The sequence below is a fragment of the Oreochromis aureus genome, linkage group 23, assembly GCF_013358895.1.
Source record: "Oreochromis aureus strain Israel breed Guangdong linkage group 23, ZZ_aureus, whole genome shotgun sequence".
NCBI classification, from domain to species: domain Eukaryota; kingdom Metazoa; phylum Chordata; class Actinopteri; order Cichliformes; family Cichlidae; genus Oreochromis; species Oreochromis aureus.
The window spans coordinates 16,301,673-16,329,168 of NC_052963.1; the positions used below are offsets into that span (position 1 = coordinate 16,301,673).

The following is a 27,496-nucleotide window of genomic DNA, read 5'->3' on the forward strand; positions in this document are numbered from 1 at the left end:
GGTGAATGTGCATTTGTTGTTTGAGGGTCGCTCTCTTTGAGGCTTTACAGAGCGTGAAAATAAAATCTTGTCAAAAGGAAAAGATCCGGATCAATCACCCTGTAATGTACAGCAGTGGTGGCAATGAATGGCTGTAAGTGCAACGTTTCATGTAAGGCAGATGGGAATGCTTTAATTTTAACGGTGCGACATATACGAGTAATTAGCCGTTACTGTCTGCTGTTGCTTTTTCGTAGTCCGCGGCAATAAGCACCAAGACTCGGTTTTTCTTCATATAAATAAAAAATAAAGTGACATTTTAATGGTCACCATGACAACGAAAGCTGGTATTTTCTCTGTCGCGCGAAAACCTTCTCAAACTGCTCTTTAAGTTGTAGCGCCAGTTAAGCGACTCAGTGACCTTGTGGGATTTGATGGAGAATTTTAGGACACCTTTCCTTCATTAAAAAAACCCCCAAAAACCTCATTAGTGAAACTCCTTAGAATTGACATTTGGCAAATCCAATTGTAGTCATGTCATAGCCAAAGATGCATTTCAAACCACAAGAACACACAGCCACGAATAAAGATTTGCGGATTCAAATGGCATGTTCGTTTCTTCCCCTCATTTTCTTCTTCGGTCGTGGGTGAACTCAGTGAAGTGTGGTGCTGCGTTTTGCTGCACAGCGACTGCAGTGTTTTGATTCACACCACTGACTGGCTTTCTCCCATAGCAACAGTGCCCGAGGCTCGCTGGTAGAGCCATCTGCCGCGCCACAATGAGAGACAAAATGTGACTTCTTCGAAACAAAGCTATAATGAAATTGAATGAAGCGATGCTTCCATAAAACCAGCAGCGCCTCTGTCTTCACACCTCTGTGCATTACCAGTACGTGCACTGTTTTATTTGGCCCAGGACACACAATCTGTGGTTGACTCTCTAATGATTGGAGTCTTTTAAGTCAGTTTTTGTACCTGTGATTATAATCAAAATACAATTTAAGTAGCTCCCATCCATATACATATGAATATTGGCAAATCTGTGTCTCATCTGTAATGTAGAATGATCAGTCGTGACAATAAACTCAGGCATGTGACAGATGAATTGAATAAGATCAGTTATTACTAAAATAATGATCTGATGGGAAACCTTTGGACCTGTCATTCATGTGGAAATTACCAACAATAGCAGTGACACCCCCCGATGACTGTGGTCTCTCAGCAGACTATCGAGGTAGACCCTGAGCTGAAAACCTAAGGCTGTTTTTCCCTCCTCATTCCAATAACACAACAAACACAGTAAACTAGACAAAAGACTCACACGGATGAACTTTCCACAGGATTCACCTGAACAGACTTGAAACACATAGGCCAGGGATGTCAACTCATCCACATTAACCGGTAAAACTGCCCAGACATTTCTGTCATTTAATGGTTTATCTATTACTGAACTACTTTCGTGTAGTATGAACGGCAGTGTCTGTATCAATAGGCAAACCTGTAAAACTTATGAAAATACAGTTAGAAGTTCAAAATCTGTGCACTTCTTCACATTTTCCAAAGCCTTCCAGTCGGCCAGATTGGAGTCTTTGCCGGGCTTATTCTGGGCCCCGGGCCTTATGTTTGACACCCCTGACATAGGCCTTACCTAAACACCCACAAAACCAAGAGGTGCCAGACACCCCCAGACGTCACATGAGCCTTTTAAGCAGCTCTAAGGGGAATGGCACAGTATTAGGCAGGTGCTTTAATGTTTTGGCATATGGCTGTAAATGCATTTGGTATGCAACCCCAGTAAATTTCCCATAAATCCTTCCTACCCAAGTCATTTCCTTTGGGCACGACACTCATGCTGTAATTCCAGCCTATGCTGTACGATGATGAACACAAACACACACACACAGCCAGATGGGCTTTCTGGCAGCTTCTACCTTGTCTCCGTCCACGAAGGTCTGACCGTCGCTGGCTCTTCTCCAGGAAATGTCAGGCAGAGGCTCGCCCTCAGCCACGCAGGAGATCATGGCAGCGCTGCCCTCTACGGCTGTCACGTTTTTCAGCTGGGTGATATGGGGCTGGACTGGAGATCACAGAGGACAAGCGGGGTAGAGAAGGTAAATAAGAGAAAAAAAAGTGAGTAGAGGAGAACAGATTTGAAGGCCAGAAGAAAAGGTGTGAGTGAGGAAGGAGAAGTGAATAAAAGGATGAGCAGGAGAGAAACTGTCAAAGATCTAACTCATAAAGTGAGTTAGAAGATGAAGGCTATACCATGGGGTTTAAACACCGAGCTGATGCATGACTTTGGTACTGACAGTGTAGGCCAAGATCATTTATACAGTGCAGTCATACTCTACAGGTTTGATATAGTGAGAAAGCATGGCCTCTGGCCTATTTTGCACACACTCGTTGGCCTAGATGAGAAAACTGACTTTGCTAAAGTTTGAAAGAACAAATCAACTGTTCCACCTTTTTTATTTTAAATAAATATAGATTTCTGTCTGGAAGGATGCCTCTCCAGCACCGTGTGATTTGCTTTTGGCACAGAGTGAGCACCGCGATAAGTGCTGAAAAGCGTGCCGTTGGGGGCTGGTCCCTGCTCGCCTCCTCCTGATAAGATGCTCTAAGCAAGCCCTGAAACCTGATGCATGTCAAGGGCATAGAGCATGTCACATGAATCATGGATTACTTCTTTTTTCCCCACACACACACTGCACTTACGTTGTTAACAGGGTGCTTGCAAAGTAGCATGGCATAAAATCCGAAAGGCAAAGGGAAGTGAACAGGAAATAGTGACTACTGTACTGAAGGCTTTTAACACCGCCCGGGGGGAATCTTTGGGGAGTGTTTGGCAATTTCACATGGCTTCAACCTCGAGGTGAAGGAGCCATCTTGAGGGATTTTGGGAGCTTGTCAAAACATGGGGGTCACACAAACATACACACAGGCAGCCAGGCAAATATTCCTCTGCCTACAAGGACTTTTAGTAAGTGATCAAACTGCGTAGGCACAAATAACCAACAAAGACGTTTAAACAAAATTAACCTGAATCTCAACTTTAATGAAAAATGATCACAGTAACAATAAACTCTTTAAAGACATTCACGAACATTTAGGGATTCACAAGTTTTGTTATTGGATGCGAGATGAGACATGGTTTAAAGGTTTAGCATGATATCACTGCAACAGCCCTGTAAAAGGTTCTTGGTTTGAAACAACCCTTCTGGAAGTAATAAAAAAATAAGTAAAACTACAATCAGAGGTGGGAAATGTACACACATGCTTCACACAGAGAAAAAGTTGAAGTACTGATTCAACTTCTTTACTCAAGTCAAAGTGAAAAAGTTCTGGCTCTGAACGAATGTACTTACAGCGTCAAAGTAAAAAGCAGCTCTTTGAAGGACTTTTCTAGCAGCTATTTTTGTGGAACTGACCTTCGTTTCCTGTCATGATGTCACTAACTGTACTTTTCTCTGTCATAGACGGGTTTGCTTTGCACTCGTTTTCCCCGAATATGTTATTTTGCCTCTTTCATCTCTGTCTCGGATCCCTTCCCTTCATTTAGGTTCAAATCAGTTTGATATCGAGAAGGCGCGCAGTGAGAAGAAATAATCAATAGCACCCCTCACATATCTTGAAGCTAAGTAATAAGGCTCCTTTGAAAATGTACAAATGTTGGGAGCGAGAGTAAGAAAAAGGTTACTTTCTCACTGTGTCAGAAAAACAAAGGGTTCTAGTAAATTGTAGATACTTAGGGATACCTAGGGATTGGCGAATGGTCAGCTGCACCAACAAAGAAAACAGCCAATAAACAAGAAAACGGGGTTCGTCAGATTACTGTATTTGGAGATAAAATAGTAAGATATACTTTGAGCAATTTAATCTGGTATGTGCAGAGGTTAATGTGGGCTGGATAATCTAGCTAGAACTGTACTGAGAGAATTAATAAGCAACGCAATCTGACATGCATTGAAGCAGGTTAATGCATGTCATTCTTGAATGAGTTAATCTTTCATGTGCTGAAGCCTGAAATAGCTTCTAGTGACAGCGTGGAGTTAGTGCACAGCGGTAAGAAAATAATGACATCACACAGCCCTGTTACACTCTCCAGACATGAGTTTTTTTCTTTTTATTACTTTGATGCGTTCATGGTGCAAATGTCAATGAAGTTGTGCGTGTGTCAAGCTAGCACTACAGACGAGGAGTACCATGAATGGAGTAAATTTTTTTTAGGTGGCAGGTGATGGCAGCTCATCAAACATCATCAAAAGTTGGTAAGCTAAAGGTACAGCTGGGAAACAAAGGGGGGATCGCGCTTTCCACACCCCAGCACCAATACTGTGGAACAGTTTACCTCTATGCACCTGTGGCTTCTTTTAAAAAACAGCTGAAAACACATCTACTTAGACAGGCATTTGGGTAATGTTCTTGTTTTTGTGTAATATGTTGTTTTGTCTGATATGTTTTTATGTTCCCTGTAAAGCACTTTGTAACAGATTCCTGTCTTAAAAAGTGCTATATAAATAATTTTACTACTAGTCTAAAAAGTTTGGAAAAAGAAAAAGCGTCTGGACTTCTTTAAGTTGCTTGAAGACGTTTCACCTCTCATCCGAGAAGCTTCTTCAGTTCTAAGGTCAAATGGTGGAGAGTCCCAGATTTAAGCCCTATGGGATTGTCCCCCCAAGAGGGACAATGGACCCCCTAATGATCCTCTACCTAATCACATAAGCCAAGGTGTGGAAACAGGTGTAGGTCACAATCAGCCAAGGTTTCCTAGCCCCACCCTATCATGTGATTTCCTGAGGTCAGAAGGCCCAGGATGTGAGTGGGCGTCAAGGCATCTGGGAAGGCATCTCAAAACTGGATTATAGATGGCAGAAAGTTGGCGTCGTAAGCCACCAGCTCTGTTCAAAGATGGTCGCTCACAGTGGACATAAATGGCTTCTTTCACTCTTCTTTCAAACCATCTGTCCTCTCTGTCCAAAATGTGACCATTGGTGACCTCACAAAATCACATGATAGGGTGGGGCAACGTTTCACAATGAGTTCACTGGAAACCTTGGCTGATGGACCCCCTGTCCATTGTCCCTCTTGGGGCGAACACTCCCATAGGGTTTAAATCTGGGACTCTCCACCATCTGACCTTAAAACTGAAGAACCTTCTTGGATGAGAGGTGAAATGTGAGTTTGTTAGATTCAGTGAGTCCTGAATCTAACATCTTCCATATGAAAGCATGTGCAAAAAGTATCTTATCATTGATAAGACAGTTAAGCGGTTTATATTTCTATATGCATTTTGGATATGATTGATGCCTTGTGCCCGGTCTCAGTGCAGTTATAAGAATATTGGCAAGGCAGTAGGGATGAAGCAAACAATAAAAAGAAAATCACTTAACAATAAACACATATATATATATATATATATATATATATATATATATATATATATATCCAGCACAAACAACCACATTAATGGCTTATTTATGCTACAACCAACTCCTCAACTCTTGTTTTCCTCAATCAAGTCAAATAGATTTGCCGGGAATAGCAAGGATAATTTTACTTGTTTCAACAACAAATCAGCGCACTTCAGAACTCATTCAGAATCAAGTGTCCTTTTCTTGAAAATAGTGCAACAATCTGCTTGATTCTGTTTTGTGTCAATACAAAAGGCCACATAGAGAAGAGGTGAAATTATCTCAACCGTCGGGTTTTTTTCCCCCTTTTTTTGCTATAAGGCCCCATAATGAGGCACAATTTCTTTGTTAAGATGACGTCTGCAGAGTGAAAGATGTTAGAAGCACTACGTTCTGACAGCTCTCCGTGTGCAAACATACAAATACAGATTCAAAACGATCCGACTGCCAAACACAGAAAACTGTTAATGGCACTGAAAACTGGTCTGAACCAGTTCTACAGTTCCTATCCACAGCTGTTTGCCTCAAATGCCCTTCATCATAAAAATATTAAATGAAAAACCTCTCATTTGTCAAAAACCACTCTGCAGGGACTGCTATTAATAACATTTTATTGAAAACATTTCCTCTTTAAATGAGAAGCTTTCTTTATGCTAAAAGACAAAAATCCTAAATTTATCTGACCTTGGACTTTTACTAAATGAACTTTATTCTTATTCAGTTCGTAAATTCAAATGAACGTCTTTAAGTTTCTCTTAAACTCAGCATGACAAAAAAACTATTAGTATTTTACTCCAACACATGGTAATAACTCTAATTACCCTTAATTATTCTAATTACAGGTATTATAATAATTATACTTGTAAATGTTGTATTTTGCTACTGCATAGTGTCAGCCCTGGCAGGCTCAATCCTAACCATAACCCGTGAAAAAGCCATTAATATGTCAGAAAGAGAAGAAACTGGCAAAAATGTACAGTTTGTCACATTGTTAGTTCATGAAAGACCAAAAAAGATGGTTTGCTTTGACGCCTCTTGGCTGCTTGCAGACAGTTAATGCAGGAACAAGCCTGCTTATGCAGCTAAACAGTATTTTCATCCTCTCTATAGTAATATTTGACATAAGGCTCTTATCCCACCCACTGACAGGTATCAGAAGGCAAAATGTGGTACTGACTGTATCTGATAATTATAATGTCTGCAGTTGTTGTTTCAGCTGTGCCGATCCACAAAGCAAATGTCAGCACAGATTCTCTCCTGTCATCCCTGATGCGTCTTGTAATGCTCCAGAGTTTAGAGGGTTTAACTTAAAAAAAATCCACTGTGAGACAGTATTATTATTATAATCATCATTTTGGTTATTTTTATGGTGATGTAATTTACTGTCTTTGCTGTCAGGACTTCTTCTTGGCTACATTCTGCATGAAGAAACAGAAATGGTAGATTCAAGTGAACATACATAGGGAATAAAAAACCCCAGAAAAGAATGTGTTTGTGATGTGTTCAGCCAACGTGTGCAAATTACAGAATGAAAAACCCATTAAAGTGGGTGCTGTGTTTCATAGACTACTGACAATAGGAAAAAAATGCAAACTGTGGCAAACTCTTAAGAGTCTGTCTGCAGATAGATGAAAATCTCTGCTTCTGTGATAAATGTCTCCCGGTACAGCTGCTGAGTGTTGCAGGGAAAATGTAGGATCTGCTTACTCTTTTTCTGAAACCTGACATTTACTGTTGATGCTTCAGATAGCTGAAGAATTATCTTCTATCAAACTGTATCGCTGACAACATTTAGCCATGGAAGCGCTCAAAAACAAATACTCTGCAGGTCAATAACTGTTGCTGTAGCTAACAACAGTTACTGTGCAGCAATGCTTAGCTAACTGCTAATATTGCTATGCTAATATGCTGAGAGCGCCAATCATAACACTGTGTTTGTTGGCACTCTTTTTTTAAAGAGATCTCTTTCATTCCAAGACTCTGTATTTGCATTCAGAGACTTTAAAAACACAGCTTTGCACAGCTGTTAGTTAGCTGTTAGTTCAGTTAATGTCTGAAACAATCCATTTTAGCACGTTTCTTACAGGTCAAGCCTTTGCTTGTTGGCATTTTCATAATTTAATTAAAAAAGATAAACTTATAAAAGATAAATGTGCATAAAGATTGCAATCCTTTTTCGTTCTAATCTCAATGAAAGTGGCTTATAGCTCATAAATCCAGTATCTCAAAGTGTTCCTAAGATCAATCAGGAGACATATATATTCTATACAATATAAAAAGAAACCTGTGGCACTGGTGTTACTGAAGCCTGGGTTGCTTTAATAGTTGCCTTCAACAGGTCAGTATTTTTAGGTCAAGTGTTTCTTAACTTCCTCTGTGGTGTTCAGGTCAGGCGAAGGTGGCCAATCAAGCAAAGTAATAATATGGTCAGCACACAATTTGGTAGTAGTTTCGGCACTGTGCCAGGTGATAAGAAATTGGCATCGCCACAAAGCTTGCATGCTCTAAAATCACTTGGTAGACAGCAGTGTTGACTTTGGACCTGATGAAACACAGCAGTCCATCTACCAGCACCTGCACCAGCAGATCACATGTCACTCTAACTCATCACTGACTTCACCGTAGACTTCAAAGACCTTGGATTCTGCTCTTTGCTCTTCCTCCAGACTTTAGGAACTTGATTTCCTAAAATACTGAACTTACTTTCATCTGAAAATAAGAATGTATCACAGAGCAAAAATCCAGTTCTTTTCCTCCTTAGCTCAGGTAAGGTGCCTTTGGTTTAGGAGTGTCTCGATATAAGGGGTGAAACAGTGGTTTGTTGGCTCTGACAACATGCACATGTTAGTAGGTGTACAACAATCACCATCACACAGGTTTATGCTATTAGCAACAACATTTGTTAAAAGCCATTAAAGAAAAAAAAAAACAGATCTGAAAGGAACAAAATTAGTTTTGCAGGTTTGATGGATTTAAATTTTGACTTAATGGTGGTAGATAATTAGTAAAGAGGAAACTCCCACCAGATCCCAACTCTCGGTTGGTTTTTTGGGGGAGTGTTGGGCTTAATCAGGCCAGTTAGTTATAACCTTTAAAAAGAAGCAGCCTTTACCTCTAAATGTGGTTGAAAAGTGTGATGGAAAATTTTTGTTTCACCTCATCTAACCTCTGTGTACTATTGATATGCAATTGTAAATTTCTTGTACAACAAAAGAGTATATGAAGACGGGAAAACAAATGACTTTAAGATTTGCTCAAGGCCATGATACACTTCATTATCAAGCTGGTGCCTAGATGATGGTGAGGATTTCACTCCCAGCCACTGAATAGACAAAGATTGTATCTGCACAACGGCTTTAAAGGAGCTGTTATTATTTTACCTGTTGGTCAACGCTGGTGATCGCTTTGCAAGGGTTTAACTTTCTTTCAATAAATCTCAGAAAATCCGTTTGGTTTCGATGCTTAAATTATTTTTCCGCAACAAAAGAAAAGAGGTGATTCATGATTTTTTTTTTTTTTTCAAAAAAGAGCTTGGCATTTTTACTAAATTAAATAAATAAAATCTTATCCATCCATCCATCCATTCGCTTCCGCTTATCCTTTTCAGGGTCGCGGGGGGCGCTGGAGCCTATCCCAGCTGTCTTAGGGCAAGAGGCAGGGTACACCCTGGACAGGTCGCCAGTCTGTCGCAGGGCTAACACATAGACACAGACAACCATTCGCGCTCACATTCACTCCTGCACTCACACCTATTTTCAATTTAGAGTTTCCAATTAACCTATCCCCACTAAATAAAATCTTATTTGGTTGTGAAATGTTAGAATGTGGACATATAATGCCGACTAATCCTGAAAGTCATTTTTTAAACAATAACAAATTTAGTTTTATAAATCTCATGTCATTATGTGCTTCTGTCGCTGGAAACAACATTAGCAGGGCAGCGGGCTTCATAGCAAGAATGGCCCAAGCTCTAATCTCCTGTTTGTCTTAATATTTATATTTTATTCCTGCATAGTTGCCGTAGAGCACCCACAATTTTGTTGTACAAATGTACAATGAAAATAAAAGGCTATTCTCTTCTCTTCTATTGTTGGCATAGTTGGACTGTTTATAACTATGCACCGCTTTACTCTTTAATAGAATTTAAGATGTGTTTTCTATACCACTTTTGAATGAAACTGATGAAGACAGCATTCAGGTTTGACTTTTTTACCAAATCTCAGTGTTGTTTAGAATTCTCCAAAGTGATCTTTAATATCTTTTCAACAATATTTGCTGGGTAGGAAAGTTAGTGGACCAACAAAGTCATAAAAGTCATTAAAGTTAATGGAAATCCACAGAGAAATTGTTGAGATATTTCAGTCCAGACTTAAGTAATAAAGTGACCAACCAAGCATCCCTTGAGCCACTCTTCTAGCATGTCTAACAAGTACATGCAGCTATTCCTTAATAGTATGGATTTTCTTCTACAGCAACAAATGACTCATTGCCTGAAAAGCAGGACAAGTTGACATAATCCCCGAAGACTGCAGGCTTCAGCCTTTTACAGCTCATGGACTGCTCTTGCAACTTTACAGAGCAGCCAAAAGGCACACTATGTTTCCTGGAGGCCCCCAAATGTGAAAGTTTTAGAGTGTATAAAAGCAAACACCTAACAACAAACATGTACAAACAAATCTGTGAAAGTGCCACAGAAAAAGGTGAGGCTCACAATGGGTTACAGCGCCTAAACACGAGTGAAGCGCACATGCACACCTGCACAAACCTTGTCTAACTTAAAATTCCTGTTTTCCTCCCGCCTGTGCTGTCAAGGGTAATAAAACTAACTTACAACTGCGTTCCCCCACCACACAGCCTGGGAGCAGAACTCCTCCCACCCCCTTAACTTCTTCATTTAAATGTGCATTTTGAAGAACAAGCGCTTCTCACATCTCCAAAGGATGTTGATGACTTGAGCACAAATCTCCATACATTTTCATGAGCTAGAAGGAGCGCTATCACGGCGATCTGTGAGGAAATAGCCGGCAGGTTTATGAAAATATAAATTGAAATTTTTTATGAGGAGCGCAGTAATTGAAATATGAAGCAATAAATGAAATATTTATTTTTCAAGAGAAACATATCACTTTGATAAAGCTGTTATTGGTGTGGGCCGATTGCCATATATGGAAAAAATTTTTCTGCTTTTCTTTATGAAATGGAATTTGTGGATGTCCTTACAATAAAGCTTTATGGATCAACATAAAACACTGTTTACTGTCATGGGTAATGCTATTACATTTAAAATCTTTGGTGGGGCACCAAATAACAGATAATGGAAAAAGAAAACAAACCCTTTAAAGTGATAGGAAGGGATTTTTTTATGTTAGTCCTGGTTTGGGGAGATAGAAGAAACAAAGTGGTTTTGCTTACACTTATCTGTTCATGCAGATAGTTTCCCTTTCATTAGTCCAGGCTTTGAGATATTTCTATTTTTCTGCTGCCCCAGCACAATGAGGGTAGATGTAATTTGGGACTACTTTATACTAAAGAAATAGTCCCAATAATGCTCTACAATGGCATTTCAAGAATCACTTCAGTTCAGCTATCTTATAAATGATTTACACTCACCACTTTATTAGGTACACTTTATTATAGTAACAGGTTGGACCCCCTTTTTTAATTCAGATTTGCCTTAATTCTTTGTGACACAGATTCAACAAGGTAGTGGAAACTCTCCTCAGAGATTGTGGTCCATGTTGACATGATAACATTTCCTGCTCCACCACAAATGTTCTCTACTGGATTAAGATCTGGTGACTGTGGAGGCTATTTGAAAGTACAGTTGTACTCAAATAATACTAAAATGTTCCATGAAAAAGTCCCCCAAACCATTACACACCAATAGACTGAACTATTGATACGAGGCAGAACAGAACCACACTTTCACGTGAGTTGACTAAAGACTCTACCAGCAGCAGAAATTGAGACAATTTTTATAGTCTTCTGTTGTCCAGTTTTGGTGAGGTTTCTGTAGCCTTAGTTTCCAGTTTTTAACTGACAGGAGTGGTACCCACGGTGTGGTCTTCTGCTGCTGTAGCCCAAGAGATGCTTTTTTACATAGCTTGATTGTAACGAGTGGTCATTGGTACAAACTTCAGCAGGTTCTCTGGACCATTTCTTATAATAACAATCACTAATAATAATATTAATAATTATGAGTCCTGTTAAGGAGATGTATATAATAAAGTAGCCAGTGTCTGTACAAAATTAGACAATTATCTAATTTTAACATTCAAATAAAAACCTTATTAATATTTCATATATTGTTCTAAAACCTTCATATTTATTGAAAATCAACATATTTTGATCCACAGTGCCTCTTACCTTATGGATCTATTTTATCTTGTTATATTATTGTATATTTTCTTTTACTAATCTTTTTGACATTGTTTGCGCTATTTTTAAATAGGTTGTCATTAATATCTGAAAGTTTGGGATAAATAAACTGTATCTTATACAACTATGGTATTTTACTCAGATTGCATGCTTACCAAACACTTTGAGGAAGAGCTCTCTTTCCTGGGATCCTGCCTTATTGGTGGCTCTGCAGGAGTAGGTGCCTCCATCACCCTGCCGGATGTTGCGGATGGTTAACATGCTCCGCCCGCCATCAAGCCTGTTCAAAATGTACTGGTCCGATGGCTCCAGCTGCTGCCCTTTCCTGCACAAGTGAAAAGCACAGGCACATAAGTAAGGAATGGAAATATTTGGCAACCACCTCAAAACTGAGACTGAACTCCTAAAATATGAATGCGTCAGTACACGTTTGATGTTGCAAATGTATAATCTCTGTATTTTGGGTGTCAACCAATCCCATAAAAATCAGGCAAAGTGCAGACACCTCGGCTTTGAAACTATTTCTATCTAGAGCACGTAAACAGGTGAAAACATGACAACACTTTTTATAGACACTATTTGAAGTGTGATGAAAGGATTGTTTTGGATAAACAGATCAGGCAATAATTGAAATAACAATTGCTCAATGAATAGTTTGTTGTATGTCATCAAAGTAACATCTTTATATATAAAGATGTTACTTTTCTGCATGGCAGAGTTTCACAACTGACACTATAGTGTCAGTTACAGGCCTGCCAGCACTCACTAGTGTTGCTGTGTATGTTTTCTTATGGACTGCAATGCTCACTAAATGACTCCGGTGTGGTGTGGAGATGCATTGCTGACTTAATGTCTTTTCTTACTGGCCTCTGTGGGGAAATCATTCAGAAAAACCAAACTGATAAATTGACGCACGTCTATATTTAAGCTTCATAACAAAATCATAATAGTCTGAACCATGTTAGCTGCCTCCTCCGCTTGTTTATTTGCAGCTAGTTAACCAGGCGTGTAGTTTAAAAGGTTCAAGGGATAGCTTTGTTTTTTTTCCCATACTTGCACAGATTTAGACAAGCTCACTGATCCTTTTACAGCATTTGTAAGCTGGTTAAAATAAGATTAGCTTAGTTACTGAATTCATGTAGGATCAAACAGCAATGGCGAAAAACATGGGAAATACCTGTTTACATGCATTTAATTTTGTAGCACACAAATTTAATCTTTTAAATTAAATGTAACCAGAATTTTCCTTAAGATCTACTTTCCTCTACTGCATATCAGCAAACTACAGACAACTGAAGTTTGTGTTTAGCTTGTGAATACCCAATACAGCCCAACACTTTACTTATGAGCTTATGGATATTACAACAAGACAAACTTAGTATTGACCTGAGGGACACAAAATGGAAAGATTGCTGATGTTGCTCTCTCCATGTCCTGGATTTGTAAATACATAGCTTTTGCTAACATGGTAGCATTCTAACTATGAAAACTGATAATACTGTTGTGCTATTTATGAATAATTAATAAATAAATATGCCAAAAAAGGACAAATTTGGAAGGGACTCTTTAAAAATAACATTTACAATGTATTTATTCTTGTGGCATGGTCATGTTACACTGCTATAAAAAAAAAGAAATCAGCATACACACACGCATTCCAACAGTACGAATCTTCAGTTCCACCAATAGGAATCTTCAAACGCGGACAATATGCAGGACTCCAAAAGGAACAACATATAGTGCAACAAATAAACACATCCTTTTAGACAATTTTATTTGACAAATGTAAAACAAAATCTCACAAGCAATAATACTTATTGCAAAGAATATATCTGTGTTATGCTAACCTATCCTGCAAATGTGTTGCTTATTTTTTCTTCCAGTGTAAGAAAACATGAGAGCTGCACTGTGCAAATAAAGTCATTATATATGTCATTTAAAAGAGAGTGCCTTGGGGTTATTTTAAGCTTCAACAAAAAATTGTGCTCTTACCTAAAATCCAAATAAATATGCTATTTATGACCAGGCGAATAGAACAAGCAAACCTTATTGATTAAAGCTGCATTAAATTGTGCGTAGAGACAAAAAAAAAAACAAAATAACTGCACTCATATATATCATTTTTCCAAACCAGTGTGTACAATGCAGATTTAACTAGACTTTGTTTTGCATACTGCATTTCCTCAAACAAAATAACTGCAGCCAGTTCAAAGCTGCGTCTCTAATAAACACTTGGGGAGTGGTTGATGCAAACAAATTAAGGCCAGACAAAGTGAATGTTTATTCATGCCTGTGTCAGTTTAAGTAAACTGTGACACCATGGGTGCAGCAGTTTCTGGGTTGCTCTCTGGCAAAAGTAAGATCTGTACAGAGATACCAAACTGATCTTTATTATGTGTGACTTACTGCGCTCTGCAGTTTTATCAGTACATGCATTAACTTTGCCAAAGCAAATGGAAAGTTTTGTACTGAAATATACTACTTACTAAAAAAACCTTAGAAAGAAATACAGGCCTGCCTTTGATCCAAGCCCTGGTTACTACTTCCTTCTGATAACTTGTGAAGAACCTTCTTCTGTCCTAAAACTAAAAGTTATTGCTATAACTACTGCTTCAACACAGCTTTTCTCTACTTTGTTGTTATCACTAGGCTTTATTGGAGCTCTTTTAGTGCTTATATTTAATTTAAGCTCTATGAACAAATCCTAAAAAGTAAGAAGTTTATGTTCTGGGAGTTCTCATGTAGGAGGGCATGTTCAAACTTTTGGAGTGCCACAGTCACCATTCTTTGCCCAATTTATGTATTAGTTAAATGCAAATTTGATTTCAGACAGTTCATTATCAATTGAAAAATGGCTCATTTACTGCAGGGTTTGCACTTAGTTTTTCTCCCCAATTCTCAGTCAGTGAAATATTTAATCTGCCCAGGGGATCCAAAACGCTTACATATAGTTTTATGTATCAGTGTGAATGTGAAGCAGAGCATAAATGGATGAGATTCTCGAAATTAAAATCATTAAGGTTTTGCATAAATGAACACAAAGCACATAAAGCTGATCTGATGTTTGCAAATGTGCTTCAGTATATTCAGTTGTGATTCATTATTAATCTGCCCAACTCACAAATATAAGGAAAAGGTATGAAAAGAGATAAAAAAAATGTTAACGTTTCGTTTAATATGGATAATAGCATCTTGTTTTTTTTAATTTTACAAGTTATTTTATGTAATAAATTCAGAACAGATATATCTCAAGTCTTCAGTTCAGGCGGTTGTATTATTCACAGTGTATATTTTACTGTTCCACTAAAAAACTCTTATTTTTTTTAGGGATTTCACATGAGGGGATTTGAAGACTCAGACACAAATAGACACGAGCGCAGTTATACTGCGTGGCGAGCTCAGCCTCATTGTACTGTAGGAAAAGCGAGAGGGAGGATAATTGAAAGTCGTCAGAGGAAACACCAAAGCCAAGTAATAATAACTCTGGCGAGCCAAAGAGGAAATGAAGAGAGGCCTCATCTTTGGAATGGACAGTGGAGGACGTGCTGCAGTGCTGAATGTCATTATACTGACTGACTGCTGACAGGTAGTCCATTACCCAAGATGCACAGAGGATGAGGTGAAACCTCGCTCTGACAGGAAATGCAACGGGAGAGCCTGGAATAAGTTAGGAGGGGTGGCATCAAAAGAAAAACTAAATTGGATTGTGATGTGTTGTTTATACCAAAGCCTTTGTTGTGATTTACGCATTTTAATTCTGTAGTCTGGGACTGACACACGAGACTTATTGACCTGGGAAATGAAACAGACTACACAGAAATGTTTGGCAGTCTATGGTCACTACAAAGTTCAAAATCTGCAGTCAGCTGAAATGAGACCTTGACAGGTGATTTATATTTTATTCAGTCAGCATTTAAAAAATGGTACGTGAGCATTAGAGTGAAGTGGGAGCATGCGAGAGTACCCTTTCAAGTAAACCTCGCAGGATGGTATGCTAAAATAAAACATGCAGCACATTATGTACATTATGCTACTGACATCCACTGGGGTTTGGGTGTATTTTAGCCCCATGCTAAAGCACGTATGATATGTTTTATGGCTTTATGGGTTTTCTGTTATGCACTTTTTCCATTTCATGGTGCTAAAAGTGGCAAAAATTTCATAGAAAGAGGTGGATGTTGCTCCAACGTCACCATAAGCCTGTATCTAACCCCAAATGTTATAGAATCAGTCTATAACTGACTGTGACTGGTCACTGATGACCTTGTACTGTGACACGTCTCTTTGCAGTATGGAACTTGACTGAACTGGTTGTATTCTATACAACCTATCTATCTATTCTATTTCTATATAAAGCAAGGTTGTCAGGACATATTGTTGTCCTGCAGCAACTATGTTAATATTTGTTTACTCATTTTTTATGTTTTATGTCTAAGAGTTTTGATTTTTGCCAGTTTATCTCAAATAATTGCCATATTACATATTGCCGATTGCAAGTAATTGCCAACTATACTACCAACTTTAGCTGCAGACTGATTCCTACTGATTCTTAGTGCTTTCTTGATGCACCAAAGTTGCTTTAAAGACAGCAACTGACTGCGAGTGGTCTTCAAAGCAATAATTCCAAAGGCAATGAGATCACAAGTTCATTTCACAATGTCGTGGTAATGTTTTTTCCTAGTATGACTGTGTCATAATAGGTTAAAAAGCACTCGTAACAAGGTTAACATGCTAATGGAAATGGTGAAGTTGAACATGCAATTTTCATGCCTCTGATAAAGACTAAGGTGTCTAGGTCTGGCACAAGGTTGTGCCATTATCTGCTTGTAGCACGGTAGTGGCCAAGCCACATTACTACAGCTACACTCCATGAGACTAAAAGTGTCACAAAACCCCCAAATATGTAAAAATATAATCTCATTATGACTCACACTTTGAGAGCAAATGACATACTACCAATGTGCAAGCCTAAAAAAAACAGAGCAATGGAAATACATGTGAAAATCCGACACTCACACATTCAAACCTTCAACTGGTACCGCAAGTTCTTCAATTATCTGCACCATGAGCACTCAGATAAAACAAAATCAAGGGTAATGTTTTTTCTGTGCACTTGGGCTACAATCAGCTGACTTCAGCTGATGTAGTAGGGGAAGAAAAATAGCAGAGCGGTGTCCAGCTTTCATTTTTCGCACAGTACTTTCGACAGCATGCTGTCAAAGCGAGCAGTGAAGAACTCAGACTGATGTCAGAGTATATGCTGACCCCAGCCAAGCATCTAAAGCTTCATTTTCAACAGGCAACAAAAGCAGTTACGGCACCTGTTCCTAGAATCGCTGTGGCCGTGACATTTTTCGTTGAAGTGCTGCGTTTTAACTTTGCCCTCGGCTTTGTGTGAATTCTTAAACACTTACGAAAAGATCTTGGGTGTGTGTGTGTGTGTGTGTGTCCTCATTAGGATAGGCCATGATGCCAGTGTGTGGAACAAGGCTCATATTGTTAAACGGCAATTGTGTGCCAATGCATCTCAGGTGGTTATCCGAAATAACACAAAATTAATGTGATGAGTGGTGTTTCTAATTCATTTCTACAGGTATAATTAAGTAACATAGCATTTTAACCTTTAAAAAGTAATGAGTTATGTGTAATGCATTACTTTTTGGTGTAATGACCCCAGTCTGTTAATGCTCCTAACAAGAATCACCTTGCAAGATGAAAAATTAGGCTCAAGGATACACAAGGTAGCGTAAGTGTAATGTCAAGGGGTTCTGAACAAGCATCCAAGTGTGACGAGCTGGGTGTCACCATTACGGTGACCCCTGGTATTCCAGCAGAAGCCAAAAGACACCTTGGACATATCTCTGAGAAACCAGCAGCTTTGAAAAAAAAACCCCCAGAAGAATCTGAGCACTGGGAATGAGAACAGGCTGCCTTCTGACCTGAAACCGCAACACTTCAGAACGGGGGTATCAAATATAAGGCCCGGGGGCCAGAATCGGCCTACCAAAGACTCCAATCTGACCCACTGGAAGGCTTTGGAAAATGTGAAGGAGGGCAAACATTTTAGACTTTTTGATGTGTTTTCATAAGTTTTACAGCTTCCTCCAGTCATACTGCACCAATGTAAATAATTAGATAAACCATTATGAATTTATTTGATATTAACAGTCTACTATGAGCTAACTAACTATGAGCTAACAGAACTTTTTCTGTAATTTTACATGTGTATTTCTTACAGTTTAAGCTCAAAGCAGCATTTCTTTATCATGTAGAAAAATTGAGATATATTATGAAATTACACTTCTTTTTAAAAATTTAAATATCTCAGGGAGTAAATGTGTGATTAAACTTCTTTACGCTGACAGAAATAGGAGTTTCACTGGTCCGTCCCACTTAAGATCAAAGTGGGCTGTGCGTGGCCCACAGTGTGAAACGAGCTTGACTTCCCTGCTGTAGAAGAACAAAGAACAAAGCCTCATTAGCTCTCGGTGCTCCGCTGAGTTTCTCTGAGACTTGGTTTAAACTTTTCTTGATCTTGCGAACATCAAATTTTGTGAATGGCAGTTACACATCTGACCATGCAAGAGAATTTTATTAAGAAAAAGGTTTAGTCGCTTACTTCTATGGTCATTTTTAATTGCCTCAGCACATCAGTGAGCACAAAGTCAGAGTGAATGCTTCTGTATCTAAGCCTCTTTCATTCTGTGATACTATGAGAAACCTATCAAGATATCTTATTTCCCAGGCTCCTCATTTTAACGGGCTTTTTGTGAAATCACAACGTCAAACAAAACTCAGTTTGAGACTGAGGTAGTTAAGCTGTCACAGGGATTGTCTCAATATAAAAGTAAGGATGGAGATGTGCACTTTGCCATCTTCACACTGAAATTTTCTGCAAAATATCAAGCCTGCTGTTAAATCATTAAAATTACATTTTACTGTTGTGCTCCAGAGCTGAAAAGCCAAGGTGAGACACCCCGGAGTAAAAGTAATTCCTGTTTTTTTTGAGCCCCGAAACAAGGGAGCAAGATGAATGAGGTTTACAAAGTTGAGGCTGCTTCCAGCTGTGCGCCACCTTTCAAATTTTGTTTGTACTTCGCAAAGTGATGCATGTGCCTCACTTTTTTCAGCTGTATTCAACCTCTCTTTCAAACAGACAGTTCAGTTCTCATTACATCTGTATTACTCACAGAGACGACGTCACATGAAATGCAGGAGTGAAGAATTCACCTCGCTGTGCTTCATCTTCCTGCAGAATTGTGCAGCGCTCCTGTGATGAAGGTAAGCGCTCTGAGAGGTATGTGACCTCTTTGTTAGGGTGATGAATAAAGGCATCTATGTTTACTGTTGATGCACATGCTCAGCATCAGTTTATGCACTTTTATCTGCTGCGCAGCACTGACCGAGTTACTTAAAAGTACAATAATAATAATAAGAGATCATAGGCCCACAACATAATTATGGACTATGAAAGCATTAATTAATGCACTTGGCTACAGTTCAAATAATGCTCAGCTGATATATTAACAGAGAGCTAATATATTGCCATAGATTCTTTGAATGCCACAAACACAGCAACCAGCTGTAAATGAGTAATCCATGACTGGCCGCCCCTTCCTGAACCTGGTTCTGCTGGACGTTACTACCTTTAAAAAGGCTAAAAGAAAAAAACTACATACAGCAGACGAACAGTTTCCTTAAGAAACAGAAAAAATTCCAGCAAACATCTGACGCAGGATCTGAGCGATGTATCTGGCCCTTCAGTTGATCCATCTACTGTTCACTGAGGCCACATCAGTAATCATCTCAGTGGAAGGGTGGCTGTCAAGTCATTCTTAAGGAGAGAAAACAAGGATAAAAGGCTGAGATATGTACACAAGAACTGGACTCAAAATGTGGAGCGATGAATCCAAATTTTTGAAATTTTTGGTTCAAATCATCACCAATATGTATGTAGAAGGTCAGGAGAGAGGTACAACAGTGAGTGTCTATGGCCATCTATAATACACAGTGGAGGCTTTGTCTTGGTTTGAGTTGCATTTCAGTCAAAATCGATAAAATTATGAACATAGAAAAGTTATAAGACATTGATTCACCATGCAGTACCATCTAAAAAACATCTGACTGCCATTGGCTTCATTTTTCAGTATGACAATGATCCCAAACACACTGCCAACACAGTAAAGCATACCTGGATAGAAAAACACACAACAGAGCACTATCAGTCATGGATTGGCCTCCCCAGAGCCAGAAACATCCAAAGAAAAGATTTGAATGTCCTTCAAGAAGCCTGTAGAATTATTCCTGAGGACTACTTAAAGAAAGCTGCCTAAAAGAGTTCAGACTGTGCTGAAGAATAAAGGTGGTCACACCAAATGTGGAGCTTCAAGGATGTTAGAATTGCACAAAATCTGTTTTATACTTTATTTCCATGTATGTTTGCACAAATTTCAATAAATTGTTGCAGCTATTTCATTTCCATTTTTCTAGCAAAAGCTAGAAGAAAGAAGTGCTGACCCAAGACTTTTACACAGTATTGTACATGGTAAATGGTGGAGCTCCAACTGTAGTGGGGAAGGAAAATATCTTAATTTAAGACTGAACTAATATGTTGTTGAATTGTCGCCCTCTTATTGCCCTTTAGAAACGTTGCCAAGCCCACAGTATTTATTTTACCAAATTAACTACAAAATATAACAATTATGAGGAGCCATGAGGTCACCTGAAGTCATGTTTGTTTGGATTGTTTATAACATTTATAAAGACATCATGTGTCAAGAGAAGATACTACAGGCTTATTTTCAGTTTATTATGTTTATTCTTGGATTCTTTTAAAGTAGCGTTGCGTGATTTCAAAGTTCAAAATAACCCTTATTTATCTCACACTGGGCCTTTAAGCCCCCTTAAATATAGAGATGGTTGAAACAGCAGGTGGGTCGGGCATACAGTCAGATCTATAAGCCTGAGCTGACCACAGACCAGGCAGGGATATTCATTCTCAGTGACATCACACAGAGACAAAAACAGGCAAAAAAGAGCTTTGGTGATTACTTTTACATACACGGACCTCATTATTTGAAACGTGTTTAATATGAGCATCCACAAATGAAAAACATAACAGGGCCCCTTTTTGAAAGCTGGACACAGTTCATTAAACTAAATTGTGTCAAATATATTCAAACCACTCTTTCCAGTAAGTTCCAATAAGGAAAACTGGGGGCGGGGGGGACAGCATTTTAAGCAAACACTAAAAACTTCAATGGAACAACAATAAAGTGTTATCAATAGATGCTCAGGTGCAAAGAGCTTATTACGATTGCCTGCCGAGTGGGTGCAAGCTAATTGCTCGATGTCGAGCTGTAGAGAGGATAGCGGAGTGTCAAATGCTCTTCAGGTGCAAATTTTCACTCTGTTGCTATGTGCCATGGATATTACTGTGTGGCTGCTGAGGGCAATGTGCGAGGGTGGACTATAAATTCCTCAGAACTGTGAAAGAAAGTCGAGTTGCTCTGAAAACAATATATGCATATTTGTACATAGGCATGAATGGGTAGTAGGGAACATAATATCCTGTATTATTTTAAAATTAAGGTTAAATTTGCCTTAATTAAGTGACTTCAATCCAGTAATCAATCAAGCAGTGCTGTTTTTTTTTTCCTTATGTTTTCTAACTGAATGTATGGCTATTTAAGGAGTTGGACTTTTTGTGTATGACAGCCTTAATCATTTGGTTCAACATCATTTCCTCTCTTAGATGGATACAGCCATTTTTTCCCCAGTCTGGAGTGGAAGAGTGGGCTCGTGTAGAGCTCAGCTCATACTTTATGGGATAAATTGGGGCGCCAATGCAAGCCAGGCTTTATCGCCCAAAATCACCATTGAGCCACACAAATGCTGTTGGAGCTGAATGGGAGCAAATCCTCGAAAGCAGGCTCCAAGAATCTTGTGGGAAGCATTCCCATAAGTGTAGGCGCTGCTATATCAGCAGATTAATTCTCATGGTTTTGGAATGAAATGATATTAGGGTAGCACTTTCGGGTGTCTACTTGGGTATAAACCTATCCTACATCCTTGAGGGAGCACCGATATTCTTTGGATGTCTCCCAATCCCAATATCTCTTTGAGCTTTACCTGTGCCATGTGACTATGGGGTCCGGAGATCCAGAAGTGATGCAAGTAAAGGTGACAGATTCCTGGTAGTCAGCTGTGGCATTGAAGGACTGCTGGAACACTGACAACACCGGAGGGACTGCAGACACACACACAAAAAAAGAACAGGAAATAACACATGGCACCATTAGATCCTGAGAGTTAATCAAATCAATCCGGACTGAAAGCTAAAATTGGACTATAATCTAGCAAAACATTCAGTATTCATAATGCTACATGGTGCAGGATTTTCACAAGAAGCAAATAAAAGACTTTCATGAGGATTGAATTGGCCTTGTGAGTGGCCTGTATGCAAGCGCTGGAAAAACGCTACTTCTGCTGGTAATCCTGTGGGGATTTCAAATAACATTTTGACCCAGCTTTGGTAAAAAAAACACAAAGGAACCGAACACACTGACGTGAGGCCATTATTCTATTGTGCGCCTCAGAAATGCTCCGTTAAATCTATATAAACAATGGCAAGACAGAAAATGTGTTTCAACATGAAAAAAACAGCTGTGAAAACTAGCGCTTTCCTTTTGTGAATAAACTATTCCTGTCAAGCGCTCGAGCTCTGACAATTGTTCCTCTTGTCAGGCCAATTTCTGCGGAATCAAAACCAGAAGTGCTTTGCTGCCCTGATTTTATAGGTCTGTGGTTTGATGGACATGCAAATGCAAACTCTTTCTTTTAGGGCTACAAATGACTCGTTTTTATTTATCGTAGCGCTTCTTTCACTTTTCTTGCAATCAAATACGACAAGGACGCCCTTTGACAAATCTTTAAAATGTCCTCACAAATCATATTTATATATTTTTTCTTTATCTCCTATGGTTTATGTTTTTTTTTAAGTGCCTGGATCTTGATTTCTAAAAAGAGACAGTGCTGCTGAGTTTTCAGATGTATTTTTTTTGGCACACCTGACACCACTAAATTCAAGAGAAAGGAAAACTGTGACTCATATATACAAAACAGATGAATAAATAGAACCAGAGGCCTGAAGATTGATGCGTTTGACTTTGGAGTGAACATTTATTTGCTTCAGTGCCCATACACAGAAAAGCTTGGACATCAGAATCAAGAATGACGAACAGATGTGTCCAACATGATTTCATGTTACCGATAACAATGTTTCAAACAGTCACGATGGTACCGTACCTCATTTTACTCACTGTATATGACCCTCATCTGCATGACTTTTCCAGTCTTTTACATCATTGTGGAGGAATTTTGGTCCAATCCTCTTTAGAGCATTTCTTCAGGTCGTTTAGATTTGTAGGTGTCCTTTTATTTACAGCTGTCTTTAGGTCCCACCACAGCATTTCACTTAGGTTAAAGTCTGGACTTTCACTTTCAACCATTTTATTGTAGATTTGCTGCTCTGCTTAGCATCATTGCACTGCTGTATGACCTAATTTGAGCCAAGATTTAGCTTCAACATAATTCTCCCCTGACTGATAGGCAGCAATAATTGCTTCTCTAAGATCAATACTGATGTCTTTCCTCCTCAGCACTGTGTTAGCACACACCTGTAAGCTACACGTGTGCACCCTGTGCAAACGTTCTGCTTTTATAGAGGTGCTAACATGTGCTGATAACCAATTAATTAACTGCTACTTATCCTCATAATTTCGACGGAAGCAGTAAAGGTGTACTTAGTTTTTCACAGGACTTCAAAGATTCTGTGACTCTGGGTCATATATTTTTGCCCAAACCATAGCAAACTACTAGAAGTTCCCTTTAATTCCTCTGTGTTTTTGCGTGTTGTGCCACTGCATGTACTCTCCTTTGCTAAAATATATCTGTCTAACCAACTCACATGCATCACAGAGTGTCCACGTAAATGCGGCACGCTTTGCTAATCTTCCACAAGCAGCTGCATTGGCGTGCTGGTAAACAGCAGAGGCCTTGATGACTTTATCAAGAGTATATGGTGAGCGCTGTCAGGAACATGTAGCGTGCCCCTGTCATGCAATCACCTGAGCGCTGTCATCTTGTCATTCAGTGAAAGGGGAGCGGAGGAAGAGCAGGCTTTTCTTCGTTCTCACTTGCAATGACAAGGGAATGACAGCTTCATGGTGCAAGCATGTTTATCAGGCATCTCAATCTGTTTCACAAGCCTGTATTTATGCTGTACTTTGACTACCACTGTAACTGCTCCGCTGTGGTCCTGACCAGTTGCAGGGAGTGATTATTCATGTCTGGAGCAGCTTATTGAAGCTCTGGAACATTTACTCCTTGATTTTGCTTCTGCTGGGCAGTTGACGACTATAGGTGAAAATCAATTAAGTGCACTACCTGAAATCCACTGAGTTAGAATAAGTGAACCAATGAGTTGCAGTACTGTTGTTGATGTCTGCGGTTTAAGCTTTGAATTCAGGTCCATGAACCAGCTAAAGTATCTTTGTGGCCTTTTGTTGTATAACCAGAGTGATTATGGATTTCGCGTTTTCGACTTCTTTTTATTTTTATTTCATTTTGACTTTATGTTTTGAACTCAGTTTAGTTTCCAGAGTAAATTTTCTTATTTCAATTCAGTGTTTTTCATAGTTATTATATGGAGGGCATATGTCAGAGGCAGGACTGAGAACAACCAGTAGGTAAAATTAGAGGTAATACAAAAAATAAACAGAAAAATCCACAGCTTTTTGAAAGCTGTTGACTCACAGGTTTGTTTTCATCCAGAGTCTCAATAAACATGTTTATCAATGTGTCATCAGTCAAGGTGTCATAAACTATATTACCTCTATGTTTTTATTTTAGTTTAATTCGTTTTCCAACTCAGAAAATTATTTCAGTTAATTTCCTTTTTTTTTAAGTCTACCTTTATTTTTTTTAATTTCAGTTTAGTTTTAGGCAACTATGATGTAACTTCTTTCCTATCTATTATCAAATTATACAGATACTTCATGCACCATGCATGAAGAAATGCATTGTGGGTAAGCAAAAGCACAGGCTGGAATGATACTGGATCAATCCCATCACATCTGAAGGAGACGATCAATGCTATCTCCACTTCTATGTCTTCTGTTGATGAAAAGTCTGCTTTGCATGTTGAAAGGTCACCAAACTCCTCCTTTTCTTTTTTCTCCCTTCCTTTCTAAACGAGGACCATCTAAAAGCTACAGGAGGAAAATAGTAAAAACAACTGAAATCCAGAAAACAGGATGAGAATGTGTTGTATTTGTCAATTAGCCCACCAACTGCACCTACTGCATTTGCATAATTTCATCTGATTACAGCGTGAGCACAATCGAGGTAAAGGAAATGCTCTGTGATATCATGTCCGTCATGTGTTAACATCCAGATAACATCCAGCACGCCTGGATACAGGCTGATGTGTAGGTTTGAATCAAGGTTTTAGCTTATAGAAGCTAAATTTCGCTTCTTCCACAACGAGCTACCAAAATGAGGCATGTGCTGTCACCATTGTGTTTACAAGATCTGGTCTGCTTGTAATTAGAGGGCATTAAATTAAAACAAACAAAATGCCCCAAATGCAGCAAATTAAAAACTGAAAATTTGTTCTGTGTGATCAAACATGCACTCATTCCAATTCTCTAATTCTACCACCATCTCGATATTTGAGTAAGTTAATTTATTCTCTAAGAAGAGGATCAACAAAACATAACACCAGCGCTACCCACACAGAGATGTTGGAGCACATGAATGATGAGAAATTGCTTGCTATTGGGATCCAAACAAAAACCTGCTTCACAGGTACTGTAACTGGCAGCTGCGAAAGACATTTTTTCCCCTCTGATCACGTCGAAAGGGTTGAAAAAGCTCAAAAGGTCTCACAACAAAACATGCTAAAAGTGTTTTTAATATTCCAAAAATGTAAACAGCTCCTCATTTGGGGGGTTTGGAAGTTATTGAGAGATAATGAAATGAATTTGTCCTCCAAGTGATGACATCCAGAGGACACTTATTCCACCTAGATCTAACCCCCCCCAACAACTCAAAGATGAAATTAAATATTAAAAATAGCTTCAGGACTCATTAAACTGCTGCTTTTTGATGAAGAACAGCGGCAAAGCAGGTAGACTCGCCTTTTTAAAAAAATACTGTGGATAGGGAATTCTAATGAAAACAACGCATCAGCGCAGAAATGAAGCAATGCTTCTGTTCTGTAGTCTTTTCTTAAAAGATCAGTTACACTAACAGCACCAGTGTGTATTACTATGAAGAAAACTACTCTGCACGGTACATCTACAGTTCCATGGTGTCTGATCTATGTGCCGTCTCATGTTGTCTATGTACTGTTTCTCCTAAAAACAAAGAAAAAAATCAATGAAAATCTCCTTTTTTTGTCTGTAACATCAACACAATATGGAACATTTGGCACACAAGTGCACGCACACACCCATTTTAGGTGCAGAGAGCTTTTCAGGGACAAAAATGGCCTAAGCAATAATCAAACACTATGAGTCCTTTCCAATAGTTCTGACTCTGCGAGTGAGATGAGCAAGCATCTGGCTGACATGATAACCATTGATTTCCAAGCCAATAGATCTCTATTCTCCAGTGTGTGCCCCCCTCCCCTCTCTTTTCCTATGCAATACGCTCCCACATCAGCGGGCCTTGTTGAAACAGGCCTGTTAATGAGACAAACTGCCAAGCAAGGAGACTTCAAAAGAGCAAATCAGCAACAGGGTTTAAGCATCCAAAAAGAATCTGGCAAGCTTTATGAATTCTTCATGTATTAGTCATATGCTTGAAACTTCAGAGGCTCGGGAGAGATAATGCGAGGTTCACAGACATGCCCACCGATGTGAGAATACATGAAAACATATTTAAAGATGACTCGTTTTAAATGCAGGAGCTGGAGGACTTGTTTTCTGTTAGCCCTCTAATTAGCTTCAATAAAGTCAGGATAGCCCATGTTTAGAAGTCGTGAAATCTTCTTGGTTAACGTCATGACTGTATCACACCTACTACAAATTAAGCGAGTCAGTGTTTTGAGACGAGACCCCTGCTGGGTTCTCTATTCAGGATTTGCTTTGCTTTATAGATTAGCACACAAGTTGGAGTCAAACCAGCCCTGATTTACAACTGGGAATGTAATGTAACAGAGATGGGTATTTATATTCCCTTATTGCACGCGAAGCAGTTTTGATTGATGTTGCTGCAAAATCATTTAAGAGATCTTGAAGGACGCAGCCAGTAGTTTCACTGACAGCTCAAAGGGAGAAAATTGTGGGGCCTGGTGTTTGAGTGAGTGAACCCACAATTAATTGGATTTGTTGAGGAAGAATGCAGGCAAAAAAATCGGGAAGTTATTTCCATTTTACATCATCATTGGTTGCTATAGAAACTAGCTGCTGTGGCTATTGGGTCAGAGAGGATTGAAAATCTGTGTTAAAGGGTTAAAAACGAATACAAGTGGCAGATGATAGTGTCCAAAAATTATTGGAAAGTGGAATTATTGGAAAGAAGTCTTTTAGTGTTTTTGAAAATGTACTTATTTTCTTGCTGGGCATTTTGTAATTTATGGTTTATAAAAGTAGACACTAATTTCAGTGACTGAATGTGTTCACAGGTCACAAATCAAGCCAGAAGGGGGGTCATTTTCCCAT

The 27,496-nt window shown here is 39.0% G+C and overlaps 1 protein-coding gene across 1 annotated transcript in view; it reads right to left on the reverse strand.

Moving 5' to 3' along the window:
* LOC116310276 (neural cell adhesion molecule 2) overlaps positions 1–27,496 on the reverse strand; it is a 373,150-nt gene that overhangs the window by 62,135 nt on the left and 283,519 nt on the right. Inside the window, exons 6-8 of the mRNA XM_039606303.1 lie at positions 21,900–22,017; positions 11,924–12,093; positions 1,911–2,056 (exon numbers count right to left, since the gene is read on the reverse strand). Of these exons, the coding sequence (XP_039462237.1) occupies positions 1,911–2,056; positions 11,924–12,093; positions 21,900–22,017 (434 nt within the window). The remainder of the gene's footprint in view (positions 1–1,910; positions 2,057–11,923; positions 12,094–21,899; positions 22,018–27,496) is intronic.